The sequence below is a fragment of the Symsagittifera roscoffensis genome, chromosome 8 (genome assembly GCF_963678635.1).
Source record: "Symsagittifera roscoffensis chromosome 8, txSymRosc1.1, whole genome shotgun sequence".
NCBI classification, from domain to species: domain Eukaryota; kingdom Metazoa; phylum Xenacoelomorpha; order Acoela; family Convolutidae; genus Symsagittifera; species Symsagittifera roscoffensis.
In genome coordinates this window covers 24,572,786-24,587,787 of record NC_087069.1, presented here as the reverse complement: position 1 = coordinate 24,587,787, position 15,002 = coordinate 24,572,786, and the positions used below count along the sequence as shown (strand labels likewise).

Sequence of the window (15,002 nt, the reverse complement as noted above, 5' to 3'; positions counted from 1 at the left end):
CACTTCAAATTAGTCATCAATGTATTTGCCATTATTAGTGGCGTGCACATGAATTTTTTAAAGGGACAGGCGGTGTTTCAACACTTTTTGGAAAATTTGATAAATATAGTTTATAGATCGAACAAATTGACTTTGAAGGGCACTTTTTAAACAAAAAAATCTTGCGTCTAAAACTTTGTCTAAATTTGAGCCCTCGAAAAAGACTAATGTTTAGTGTTGATAGACCAAAATAGATGCCGAATGCCGAATAACAAAAGGGACTTTTGAAAAAATTAGCCTACCAGAAAGGGGGGGGGGGGGTGGTTCATTGGGCGTAGGGGAGGGGGCGCTTTTTCAAAAAATTTTCGAAATTTTGTCGACCTTTTTATATTTCGACCAAATTGGTTTTCCGAGTTCTGCAAAGCACTAAAAAGTCCTTATTTTGGCAAAATTTTGAAAAAAAACAGGCCAAAAAAGCGTTTTTAGGCACTTTTTGGAAATGGTTACCAAAAAGTCGCGATTGTCGGCGCGCGCTCACCCCTCAAAGTTAGTATAGATTGGCGCCAAAGGCGCCTTTAGAAAAATTTTAGGGTCCATCAGCCAAAATTGGTTATCTCAAAATAGTTCAAAAGGGGGACTCTTTGGGTCGGCAAGGGGTCGAATCTCTGAGGGAAAGGAAACGTCCGCCCCCCCCCCCCCCACCCCTTAATCCGCCCCTGACTCTGGGCGTTAATCTGTGCGTGTTAAATCAGATTTTTCTAATACTTTTTTAAATTATTTTTGTTCACTCTGGTCGTTTTTCGGCACATTTTTGAGACATAAACGTTTGTGTATGCAAAAAGAACAATTTAAACTCAGATTTTGCCCCTTGTGAACTAAGTTGGGCTCTCTTGTACAATCTTGTAAGTTTTTTGGAGAAATTATTTAACTAAGAACTTCTATATGCGATTCGATTTGCTACCTTGCAAGAATTTTTAATGTATATGGATGACTGAATACCATTTTCTATAAGGATCTTCAAATAATACACTCAATTGTATTTTGTGTAATTCGCAGAGGATGTATGAAAGGCTGTCCAGCCTGTCCATGGATAATAAGTGCCTATTAGGGTTCCCAAAGTCAGTTCACATTAGTTGAGCAAGACCACCCAGAGAGAAGAGAACACCAGACCCACTGCTGCCCCCACTCCCATTTTCCTGTACAGCACCCCTTCTGCCTCCGAAACCATTGGGGACAGCACTCTGTGACAAAGAGGATGATTTTACTAGTCAAACAAGTTATTGCCTATACGAAACAAATACAGAACTGAATCAAAACTTTTATGATTATGAAATTTGTAGGTGATTAGTAAGATAATTGATGATAGGATAACTACTTACCGGGCCGACGATAACCTTCGCAGTCTCCATTTTTTCCAATTGAACTTAGCTAGCTGTTAGTTTGATGTTTTTAAGGTAAAATCCGTTCATTTTGGTTTTCGTATTTCCAGTCCAAAAAAGTGGAGTGACGGTATTAAACGATGATCAATAAAACGATAGGTAGAAAACAAAAAGATTTGTCTGTTGTTGCTTAATCCAGTGCAACTCAAGGAAATGATAGTTAAAAATATGTATATAAATACTTGCCTGTTGTTACATAGTCCAGTGGTGCAACAGGTGACGCATATGTGGTGTCCCGGGTGGTAGGGGTCATCGGTGCAGAAGTCCTCGTTCGGATTCTTGCAGGGATTCGCGTGACACTCTCTCCTGTATGTAATGTTCTCCCAGCTCCTGCAATATATACCCATGGAGAATATTTTTTCTGAAAAATAGCTTCTAACTTATTGTCAAAGGTTTTACGAAAATGAAGTTCTAGCTCACCAACCGCAGAAAAATTTTAGGGTAAGGAGCGGATCTAGGATTTTCTCGAGGTGGGAGTGGATTTTGAAAAAATCGCAATTTTTGTCAACATTTTTTAGTTCGACCTAAAGGATTTTCTGAGTTTCTGAAAATTTTGAAAAAACCGGCCAAAAAGGCAGTTTTAGGTACGTTTTGGAAAATGTTGACCAAAAAATAGGCTCCCCCCCTCTCTCAAAAAGTGTATTTAGAAACATTTTAGGGTCAGTCAGCCAGAAAATGTCTAACTCAAAATAGTACAAGGGGGCGCTTTGGATCTGCAGGAGGTCAAATCCCTGAGAAAAGGGCATCCGCCCCCGCCTCCCCTACATCCGCTGGTGTTTAGGGTAGAAGACTTAAGACCTCGTTTCTCATAAACATACAAATAAAATGAATTCCAACAAAATCTCAAGCCTCATAACAAATTTAGCATCAACTTATTTACAAACAAATAGGTTCCAAGGAAGCTAGCAACTCTACCTAGGATCAGCCACAGACTATTACCCTCACTGCGCTGACCCTAACGTCTGGATTTTACAAACAATTTCTTTTTTTTCCGAAGAAAAACCAAATAAAATGACGAATGAAAAGTTAAACTAATTTACTTTTTTAAACATTAAATTCGATTTTTTTGCACTGTTTCATCTCCCCTAGTACCATCTCTGGTAGCAGTATTCGGTTTTTAGCTTGACCTTAAACGTTTTGAAATTAGCTAACTGCAGGCCCTGTAACCGGTTTATAAAAAAATTTTTGAAAATTTTCACCTTATGGTTGCGACTTCTACTAACTGTGATATGTGCCTAGTGTCTCCGTAACACCTGCAGAACAAGATGGAGACTTTTGTACAGAGGACAACCAACTAGGCACATGCGGAAGTAACCAGTGATCAAGTTCAAGAAGGGTTTGAGTTTACTTAACGCAAACTGAAACCCACAACCAAGAAATTTTTATTGATAGTTTTAAAGCAAGCTCCGCAATAATGCTTATTCCGGGCAAAAATGTTTTTTTTTCATCAAAACAGTGCTGAATGAAAATTGATAACTGATTTTAGTATAACTGAAAACTTTGTATTTTTAGTATCAAATTGTTCAACTGTGAGATAAATTTGGACCTCGAAAGCCGACTAATTCAGTAACAAAAAAATTATGCCGACTAAAAATTTTGACAGTCCCTCCGAATTTTTTCTAGCGAAGAAGCTCTCACATAGTATGGAATTTTCAGCACGAGCTCATAAGCTACGTGGTTTATGTTATTTCATCTGATTACAATATTATGTATTATGTTCTTGATTTATTTTTATATGGCACTCGATCTTGATTAGGAGTTTTTCGTACTACCTACTAGATTGAGGTTTGCTTCACATCGTTTAACAGTTTAAGAGGCTTTAATTGCACAATAGTAACATTTCTAATACGAAAAGGTGCACCTTCGCGGCTAAAATTCTGGGGCTCAGAAACCAAATTTTGGTCAGGAGAGTCAAAACATACGTCATGCACTTCGATCCAGATAAAGTTATAAGAGGTGATTTTAATTGTGCTCACAGATGGTCGAAGTTCCAGTACCAGTTGGCTGTGGTCCAGCAGAACTCCCCCTCCTTGCAGGTGTCGAAGTAGTTGCTCTCCTGGCTCTGTCTCACCTGGCAGGGGAGAGTGTCATTGCAGGTGTAGCAGTTGAGTTGTTGCAGAGCAGACCTGCAGGTACCATCGTCTGCCTGCACGTAGCCAGCTTGACATCTGAAATAAAGAGGGGATGTTTTAAAAAATTACACCGGTTATGATAGTTCTACTTCGATTTCAAATGTATGTTTACATATTGACTAAAAACTTGATAACAAATTAAAATAATAAAATATTAACTACGATTGCCATAACTTATCGACAACAACAAGTATTTATGAACGAAAAAAGAATGACTTTCATGAAAATGTAGGACTAGAGTATAATTTAGTTTCCGTATAACATCATGATCAAACCTGCACACGTTGGCGTCCTCCTCGCCCAAGTCCAGTTTAGCCACTGTGCATGTCTTCTGGGTGGCTCTGGGGTCGCAGGCGGACTCCATGTTCTTGTCACATGACTCATAACACCACTTCTCCCGGATTGAGGGGTCCTTCAAAAGAATAAAAAGAATGGAAAATATGAGATGGTATCCGTGATCGCATTGATCGACCCAAACTTTCAAGATTTCGGACAAATAAATTGGTGGAAAATAACTAATGTAAAAGGTCAATTAAAATGAAACAGCTGTGTGATTGGAACAATCATTTTTAATTGCGTCCGAAGCCAGATAATTGACAAAAAATTATCTGCAAAACCATTTTTCAAACAATGCTTGCGCGAAGCAAAACTGGAACTTTTTATTGTTTGAGTAGAAAGCAAACAAGAAAGCGAAGCCTTGAATGTTCCGACTGCCTTTTAAGGTTTATGGAGCAGCAGTAATAACATAAAAAATTAAATGAAATAAAAAAAATGAAATTTTTTTTTTCTAAAATTTGAAATTTTTAATGAAAATCATCCGCCCACACGCCATATAAAGTACAAAAAGATAGATTTCGTTCCTTGTAACAAATCAATTATGGCAAATTAGCTTCGTTCAACCAATTTGGAACGATTTATAAGACGGATTGAATCTCCGCTTATGCGTTAATAGCGCGAATTAAATCGCGCGTTAATTGTCCCAAATTGGTCAAAATGGCCAAAATGGCAATCTTTAAACCCTCTTAACTTTAGGAAAAAAAGATCACAGGGGAAATATTTTTTCAAATTTAAGCTCAGGACAACAATGGCTTTCAAATGATATAAAAAAATTCCGTCAAAAATGGCTAGTTAAAAAGTCGAAATTTGTCTGAAGAAAAAAAAACCCACCCGAGCACAAATATTCCGTTACTTTCGAATCGAAAGTCAGAACAACAAGAGCAGGAAAATGCCAGTTATTGTTCCGACTTTCGATACGAAAGTAACGGAATATTTGTGCTCGGGTGGGTTTTTGTCTAATTTCGACTTTTTAACTACAAATTTCGACTTTTTAACAGGCCATTTCTGACGGAATTGTTTTATATCATTCAAAAGTTATTGTTGTCCTAAGCTTAAATTTGAAAAGATATTTCATTTGTGATCATTTTTTAAAAAAATTATGGGGGTTTACAGATTGCCACTTTGGTCAATTTGGGACAATAGTTGACGCGCGATATATTTGGCGCTATTAACGCGTAAGCGGAGATTTAATCGTTCCAAATTGGTTGAAAGAAGCTTTTTTTGCCATAATTGATTTGTTACAAGGAGCAATATCTATCCTTTTGTACTTTATATGGCGTGTGGGGATGATTTTCATAAAAACTTTCAATTTTTATTTTAGAAAAAAAAATAATTTTATTTTATTACAAGCCGTCGGAACATTCAGGGCTTCGCCCTGATATGAGCAGTCTTGTTAGTTAGAGTTTTGAAAACAACTGAAATTTTGCGTTTGAATGTTTAACAATCAAGACACATTTCTTTTGTATAACTTTTTTCCGAAGGATTTAGTAGTTTGAAAGATGATAACATCCTGAGCAAAAATCAAAGTATATCTCACAAGGAACAATTATTGTAACTTTTTTAAGGGTTTAAAAGTTTAGAATCTCGACATTTGGGACAACCATTTTGCACCAACTTTCTAGTATACACATAGAGTCTCAAATAAACTGTTATCTTATAAAAACTTGTCATTTCATAACTGTCGATCCGTTTGACTTCAAATTTGGAGAAAAAATGCTAAATTAAAATAATAAATGTATTGGTTAGATCAACGTGATAAAAAGTAACCAAAATTTCCTAGTCGATCAAGGGAGGTTATCTTGCAAGATCTTGCCAGATAACCTCCTTTAAAGATAATTTTTTTTTGCAAGGTCTTTAAAGATACAATTTTTTGGGCAAAAACATCTTTACACGCGAAGACAACCAAGTAGCGTTCGTGGAAGAAGGAAGCAATCTTAGCTACGCATACATACACACAGCCCATTAGGCGGTTGCCCCCAGAAAGCTTTATTTTTTTTTTACTTTTTCGTTAAAACATTTCACATTTCGTTAAAACATTTGATCATAAATGCATGAAAACAACGAAATAGTTTTCCCATTGGAAAAAGAAAAACGAATTATTTAATTATTCGCAGTTTATCAAAGCCCAACTGAAGTCCGGGGCATGTTCTAAGTTGGTTAACCAAATTTAACGACAGAAATATATGTCGGCTAAGACCTATACCAGGGTTACTCAAAGTCGGGATCTTAATCCCCTCAAAATTTCCGGTTGCGAACTCACTCGGGGAAAACTGTACATCGCGCTAACTAACGAAGTATTCAAGAAAATCTAGAAAAAAAAAGATTAATAGTCTTTTTGGTCTAGAAGCTAAATGGTTCAAGTTTTTAGAATAAAGTTCAAAGAAATTGTTCAAACTGTTTCAATTCGCTTGAAAGTTAAAAATTTTATTTGTGCCATCCTAATTGGGTACTACAAAGTAAGAGAACAAAAGATTTTAAACGCACTCAAAGTCAAGTTCTGCTGCAAAAAATTCTATCTTAAAGACATAACTATTTGAAATGAGGCAAATAAAAAGAACCCAATCACAAAACTTTGAAGAAAAATTAGTCAAAATTTTCAAAAATTTATTTTTTGGTATTCTCAATTCTCAAAAACTGAAGTGTTTTTTGAGGTACATCTTTTAGCGTGGCAAAAAGAAAATCCGACAAACTAAGACAAATTCAATGACAAAAAACAATGAATAAAAAGTCAGCAGTCAATTAAAAACTATCCGAGACAGTCATGACTATAACAAATGTGTTCACGATCATATGGATTCGACCCTCGCTTCGCTATCGTTCCAGTTTTCGTTGCTACAGTTTGTAAACCTTTTGTTAAAATGATGCAGTAGTAGTATGCATATAGTGCGTTAGGATCGGGGGGGGGGGTTGTCATACATGGATGACCATTAGGTATAAATCATAATGGTCACCATGTATTAAATGATCAGCAATGGTCACCATGTAATAATACTAACTGTCACCATGTATAATTTTATGCCTAATGGTCACTACGTAATAATCTTAATTGTCACCATGTATAATTTTATACCTAATAGTCCTCATGTAAAACTTCGGTATATTATTGAGTATTCCCACTGAACGTTGTGGAAACGGGAATGGAATTATGTTTTGGTCGGTGCATGTTTTCCCTTCTAAAGTTGGGGGTATTGGTTTGTTTACATGTAAAATGACGTTATATACCTATTATATGCGACCAAACTATATGGTATATAGGAAAGCACAAGAATTTGGCAGCGTAGCTTGACTGTTGGCTGCAGTGAACGATTTCCTTCAAAAATGCATGTTTTATTACTGAATCTTTGTCAAGTGCGGCGGCCGCCACCTCTATTTAGGCTAAAATCAATTTGACCGAAATAAAAATGAAAAATTTCGTTCAGCCAATTGAAGGTAAAAACAAAGAAAAATTACGAAACACTGAAAACTCTAAAATAATGAAATTGGCTTGAAAATTTCGACATTTCCATTTTCCGTGTCTACAGGAGACTGAAAAAACTTCTAAAATCTGTGACAAAAGCTTTGATTTAATAGAAAGGTTGAAAGAGCTAATAAGTTGAAGTGGGTTAAGATCTTGAAAAACGAGAACACTGATGAAAACCAAAATGGCCGATTAATTTTGCTGCAGCCATTTCTAAGACTTGCATATACCACTTTTTATAGTAAAAAGGAAACAATTTTCGGGGCTTCTAGAAAACGTTTAGTATTTCCTATTAAATTTTTTGTGCTAACAGAAATTTTGAAAATTTTCATCAAAGGGGACCTAGAAACTGGGGGAAAACTGTTATTTGTGTGCCAATATATACGACAAAACAGAGTAATCATCAAATAAAGCAGGTGAAAACTTATTTGCGACTTTTAAGGAAAGCAGTTATTCAAATTAGAGCAAATTCAATCGGGAAAGACTGAACATAAACTAAGACAAGTTATGGATACAAACTCAAAACTTGATATGAACTCGGAGTTATAATTTGAGCATCCAAAACTTTTGATTTTTCCATTAAAAGAATATGCAATTAAATAATTTCTAATTTGATACTACAATCTAGTCAACTGTTCTCAGTATCTTCTAATTAACTCAATTTGGCTTTAGCAAGAGCTTTCTATTCAAAATTTTGAAGCGCTATCAGTTATTATCATTGATTAACCCTCTGTTCAACAAATTAAATTTTGAGTTTTTAAATATAAATCTGATCTTTTGAATGTTTCCTTGATTACGCTATTGTCTCTCAAAATACGGTGGCTTTTTGACCAAAATATTTGATTATACATCTGCAACTAATTGTGTTATCAATAGTTCAACCTTTCTTTCAATATATGTTTGAGGTGATCACTACTAGCAGTATCAAAACAGTTCGCATCATAAAATTTCTTCTCATTTTTGCATCGATATTTGTCTTCTCTATTAACAAAACATGTCTTCAAAAAACGGTTAGTTGTTTGAAATTTTAAGATAAAAAATCAAGCCTTATCATCAACACTCTACCTGAATCTTCGGATTCCGTCAGGATGATAGCTGTTTCACACTAAACAACGCTTTCACACCAATTTGGCTACAGCAGTTTCCAAAAACTTGTAAGTGCCATTTTCTAGTTTCAATGCATTTCGATAAACGTCAATTATGTTGTGTTATCTTAAGCTAGAACGACTAACAAAGACATGTTTAATTTGACAATAAAAAATTTGTTAGACAGTTTTACTTTGAGGAATTAAAATTTTGAGCCTCAATGCAGAAAGACTTGCTATTCATTTCAAAGAAAAAAGGCGTAAGCATTTTGAGCTATTTCATAAAAAGCTCTATCGACTAAATAAATCTTGAATTTAAAAAAAGTGGTACTGACTGTTTATCTGATTACACAATTGCTTCACTTCTGTGGGTTTATAACTTTGATTCAAAATTATGATTTTTCAAATGAAAACCATTGAAAATTTGTGGTTTTTAGAGATTGATCAATCATCCTTCAAATATACAGTACCTGTCACTGAGACTTTGCTCGCTTACCGTCTTCAGCTCTACCAGCCGCAAGTCTGCACGATCAATGATTTTCCTCAATAAACCATAAATTTTTTCTAATAAGTTTCTTATCGTCATTTTTACATCTATGAGTAACAGTTCATCAAACACTTTGGACTCCATGCTGTCTCCAATTGGACTTGTTGTTTGATGCTTCCATCGACAAAACTTTGTGAAAACTTGAAAACTGATCTTTCTTGTTACAATTTTGAAACATTTTTCATAATCATTGACTGCAGATAAATTGAAATTATCAATGCAACATATGCCACTTTTTCAAAGTGAAATGTTCATAATGAGGATACCTGGAAGATCAATAATTTCACGGAAAACTTTTTTTAAATTACCAAATTGTTTTGCAAATCAAGAAAATGAAAAAAAAAATGTCATTATAGTGTCTGGTTGATTATTCTAGAATATTCGAGAAACTTAAGAAGAAAGATAAGAGAGATTTGGATTGAGTAACATATATACTTTTATATGAAATAAAATAAACGATTACAACTAAACTCAAACATATATACCCCACCAAACATATAAAGCTGCATACTTGTAAAGATAAAAAACATAAACACATTTTCATAAGTTGCAAACTTAAATGCATACTCACAAAAAACAGTCATGCGTATTTTATTACAAACATACGTTTATTCAAACACAATTAAATACTTACATAAGGTTAATCATGCAAACTTACATTCAAAGACAATAACGTACACACTTACTGAATACAAACATACATACATGTATACATAAGTACAAACTTACATAAACACATACATACATGAATACATAGATACATACATACAAACTCGCATGTATACATACATATATAAAGTTACTTAGAGACATTCATACAACCATACGTACAAAATTACATACATATATGCAAAAATACTTCTATACATACAAACATTCAAAAATGAAGTCTTACATAAAGGTATGAATACAAACGTACATAGTCTTATACATAAGAAGAAGGCAAATAAACTACCATACAAACATAAATTTTACATACTTGCTTACATGCTTTTAAACCTGCAACCAATTAAACGAAAATTTCGCTTTTACACATGCAAAGATTTTGACTTAATATTTCTGCTGACCTTTACAATAGAACCACATTTAAACACACAAACCAGCTTAATTTCACTTCACACTTTCAAGACGAATATATGCATACATTCAGACAAAAAGAGTCAGGCATTAGAGACTGGCATTCATGCGTCTTTACATTCAATCATATAAACGTGTCTTTCATACTCATATACGAAAATGCATAAATGCTTAACTACAAACAGACATGGTTCGTACTATACAAGCATAAAGCGACTCATGTGTACACACTTTCCTTTTGAACAGGCATGAAACTTCAATCATAAGTTTGTACAATTTGCAAACAAGCAAATTTTAAAATATTTTTAAACTGAAAAATATACATTGATACAAAATAATTGCTGGTCTTCATTCACTCAATCAAGCGGACATGCATTCAAGAATTCTTACTTACATAAAAACATACAAATATACATTTGAAAACATACAAACTTCTAAATACTCAAATGAATACACACAAATAGTATGTGCATACACGATTAAGTACATTTATACATGCAAAAAATTGTACACTTTTACATAGATACATACAGTTTACATAGATAGACACACACACAAGTTTTGCTTACATACATGCAAAGATTTCACTTATTAGTTCTGCTGACCTTTAAAATACAAGCACATGTAAACACACAAACCAACTTGCATTCACTTCACACTTTCAAGACAAATTTATACACACATTCAGACAAAAAGAATCACGCATTACAGACTGGCATTCATATGTCTTTACATAAAATCATATAAACGTGCCTTTCATACTCATATACGAATATGTATAAGTACTTGCCTACAAAAAGACATGGAATGTACTTTAAAAGCATGCAACTACTCATGTGTACACACTTTCCGTTTAAACAGACATAAAAATTCAATCATAAGTTTGTACAATTTGCAAACCAGCTAACTTTTAAAAGCTTTTAAACTGAAAAACATACAATGATACAAAATAATTGCTGGTCTTCATTCACTCAATCAAGCGGACTGGCATTCGAGAATTCTTATTTACATAAAAACATACAAATATACATAAATTCTAAATACTCAAATGAATACACACAAATAGTATGTGCATACATGATTAATTACATTTATACATGCAAAAAGTTGTACACTTTCACATAGATACATACAGTTTACATATATACACACATACGCAAAGCATATGTGCGTACATATATACTATGCCTATAGTATCTTGTCTAACTTTCAAGAAAAACTAGAAACATTAGTAAAATTCAAGTTGGGTTATAGTTATTCTTCTAGTTACAATTGTTTTGGTTTACACGCGCATAAGGAAAAAAAATTGTACTCATACTTACAAACACATCAACTTGCATACATACACGCATACACAAATTCTTGCATTTGTTTATAGATTACTAGAAATATTCACACAAAAATATATTCATTACGTTTTACGTATGAATATATTCAAATACAGTCAAACCTACATACACACTTTGATTTTTACAATGCAAACGTCGCAAGCAGAGATTTGCAAAGAAATGCCAGCTTTCAGCCAACTTATCTACACCATTTAGCAATGTTGTTCATCTTTGAAAAAATAAAAAAGGGCGATAAACAATTTTTTAATATGTCTGTTGATCTCCCAAACGAATTTTCCAACGGTATCAAACTTCAACTCAAAATTGACCAGTGAGTCATGAGAAGCGCTTTTAGTGGTCAGAAGAAAAAACCGAGGCTTACTAACTTGCATAACACGGGAAAATTCCAAAACAAATTATTGAAAGTTTTTTGTTGGACGGTCCGAATAGAGTTTTTTGACATATAGAAAATTGATTTCAAGTAATTATTTAGTTTTGTACAGAAAATTTAGGACAGTGGAAACTTTGGTTCGAAAAAAATATTAGCCATTGTTCTAAGAATTGTAATCTTTTTAAAAAAAAACTTTGTTTTTTGATTCATTTGTTAGTTCTGTAGTTTGATATATCTTCTGTTGACGTTTAGGCTGCAGGTTTAACCGTACACCAAGTTACATTGACTAGAGTTGCACATTATGTTGTTTTCTCGCTAAACCATCAAAACTTTTTTTTGTTTGAAAAAATATATTTGGTTCTGAAAAAGCTATTTAATACAGGTTCAACTGTTCTTTTTTTTTCATCTTTTCCCCCGTATTTATGCAATATCGATAGTTTGAGCTATAGTATCTTAGAAAATAATCTTTTAACTATGATAAAATTAACGGTAAAGGGTATGTTTTAGAGAAAACAAAAGTTGTTCTAAGCTGATGCTCAGCTCATTTTTTCAGTAATAAAGAAAACTTTCAGTAATTTTTTAAATTTGTGCAAAATAAACAACCCAATCTTCTTTTGCGATTTTGAATTTTCTAGAACGACTGTGTTTTAGACATGATTCTAATTGAAACACAAGTTTTTCAGAATTTTAAAGAATTAGGAGCAAAAAAAACTTTTGTTCTTTTTGTTTTATTTAATTTGGATTACAAAACAAACAGCTAAACATTAATAAATTCAACTTAACTATTCAAAAAAAAGCAGCACAAAACACAAAACAGACTGAAAACTTTTCAATTGACGCCACGTATAACAGAGATTGATGCGTTCCGATCCTTTTTCTTGTTTTTTTGCGAGCAACTGGCGTTTACATTTGGCTAATATCGGTTGTCTGCCTACTGCACAAGGGCTCACTGTTAGACTGATTTCTGCAACGAGAGTAACAAGGTGAAACTGGTGGCTCCATTTCCAGGCCGACTTGGGCCTCTCTACTTCCTGGGAAGATCCAAATTGTCTCTATGAAAGAGGAATGCGCTCATAAGGAGATGAGTAAATCTAGATCCTTGATTAGCATAACTTTTGCTATTTGCCCTGAATTGATGATATAAATTCCGAAGATCAAAAAATTATCTTTTCTGATGGCCTTTTAAACCATATTTAACTATATTTTTAAAATATATAAATGCAAAAAGATAACCTAAAGTGAAAATATGTGATTTAGAGTGATCCAATTATCATTATTTGAATTTAATTGTTGTCTAATAAGGAAAAAAAATCTCCAGGAGCAGTCTTGTCAAAAATAATACGTTCTTGAGCGGAATCAGTCAAAAATTACACATACAGTTTTTCAAGGTTTTGCGGTAACGGAGAGCAAACATTGAATTGAAACGGGTAAAATTATGAATCAAATGATGAAAGCACGCGCCTGCAGAGGCGTTGTTATTGCGCTAAAAACAGAACAAGTCTTATCATGAATTGGAATTGAAATAGCTGATAAATGCTTTGTTTTGTATAATCAAGACTACATCTTTTGTAACTTTTGATAGTAATTTTATCGACTCTTCTTCAAATTGAACACTTTCGGACAAGTATTAAAACGCAGCATAGTTTTGGGCTCACTTTCATATCTTGTATTCAGCGGCTAATCTAAAATGAACACATAAAGTTCCTTATGTCTGATTGAGATTTATGATTGGGTATAGATGTTAGTCCACAACCAGAAAGTTTTTCAAAAAGAAACCCTTTACATTTTAACCTGATTTAGTCTTACCAGAATTCGTTTATCTGCTGGGAAACTTATCCAATTTGGCTACGCTGTGTATGATCTATCACTGGTTGATAAGCGAATGGTTCGAATAAACTTGAATTTATGTACATAAGTCCGTGTTTGATTTTTTACGCGTGTTTATCGGTATGTGTAATTGTTAATTTTTATGTATATATGTTCAGAAGTGTAACAATAGCTAAGAGTTAAGCCACAAATCAAATTCAATGTAGCTTTAGTTTTAGATTAGTCGAGATTTTCTAGAACATTTTACTAGGTGTTCTAGAAAATCTGTACCATGTTCAACCAGATACTACAATATCTGTACAATATCTGTACCATGTTCAACCAGATACTACAAAGTAATATAATTATGTGTAAATTGTGTGCATTGCATGATCGATATTTTACAATGCTTTACGGTTTGCTTGTATTGGAAATGTTATATCAGAAAAGATGTACAGGCATGTTTGTTCCAAAACGTTTTCGAATCAATTTAGGATAAATAATTGTAATTGGAAATAAAGTTCGATGTCAAAATCAATCCAAATTCTTCTTTTTACTTCTCTTCATTATTTCTAGATTGTTTCACCAGATGCTAAGTGGGTACAGATTATCAATCAATTTTGGATACGTAAAATTAGTGCGTGTAGATAGGCATTTTTATTTGTAAATGTAAGCACGATTAATGTCTACTTTGTATGTTTTTGGTTATATACATTTGTTTATAATGATTCATATGTATAAAGTTACTTTTGCGATCAAAAGTATGCCATCAGAAGTGCCCTTTTAAATAGAAAAACAATTCATCTCATACTTTTTTGCTGCTCTTGATTTCTGAATAGTTTCACCACATACTAAAAATTACCAGATACAACATTAAAACGTTTTTTATGGCTACATAGACATTTAGTGAGTGGATATAGTTTTACAAAACTTATCATTAGTTTCTTAACCTGTAACATAATCCTGCTCTATGTTGATAATCTGACCACACGTTGGTCTTACTGTTGTTGTCAATATCAATTTTGCTTTAAGTTTAACCTGTTAAACAAGGCTAGATTTTTATATACATGCCCTTCATTAGCAGGTTTTAATTTTTTTTTCAGTTTTTTTTTAATCTTTGATAAATCAGATGATTGCACGTTTCGCCAAAAATTCACACATAAGCTGCAGTTGTTAACTTAAGTGCAATCAATGTTCGTGAAGTTTTTGCAACATATACTTTTCAAAAAAATTGTACTCAATTATCTATCTATCAAATTAACATTTTTAAATTCGCTCGATAATCCTTAAATTTTTCTGTTCCAATCTTGACCTAGTATCATTCGGTAAAAACAGTGTTTTTATTTTTGGGATGATAGTTAAAGCCATACCGACTACACCAGTGAGAGGCGTTTGCTCGTCGCTACTCTCCTCAGAATGCCCCTC

General features: G+C 33.4%; 1 protein-coding gene across 1 annotated transcript in view; it reads right to left on the bottom strand.

The window, feature by feature from the left end:
• Positions 1-298: 298 nt before the first annotated feature.
• The window catches only part of LOC134853102 (neurogenic locus notch homolog protein 2-like), a gene marked incomplete in the record, with an annotated part of 19,818 nt that continues 5,114 nt past the window's right edge, over positions 299-15,002 (bottom strand). Inside the window, 4 exon segments of the mRNA XM_063869041.1 lie at positions 299-1,220; positions 1,605-1,748; positions 3,395-3,586; positions 3,826-3,968. Coding sequence (XP_063725111.1) covers positions 1,109-1,220; positions 1,605-1,748; positions 3,395-3,586; positions 3,826-3,968 — 591 coding nt within the window.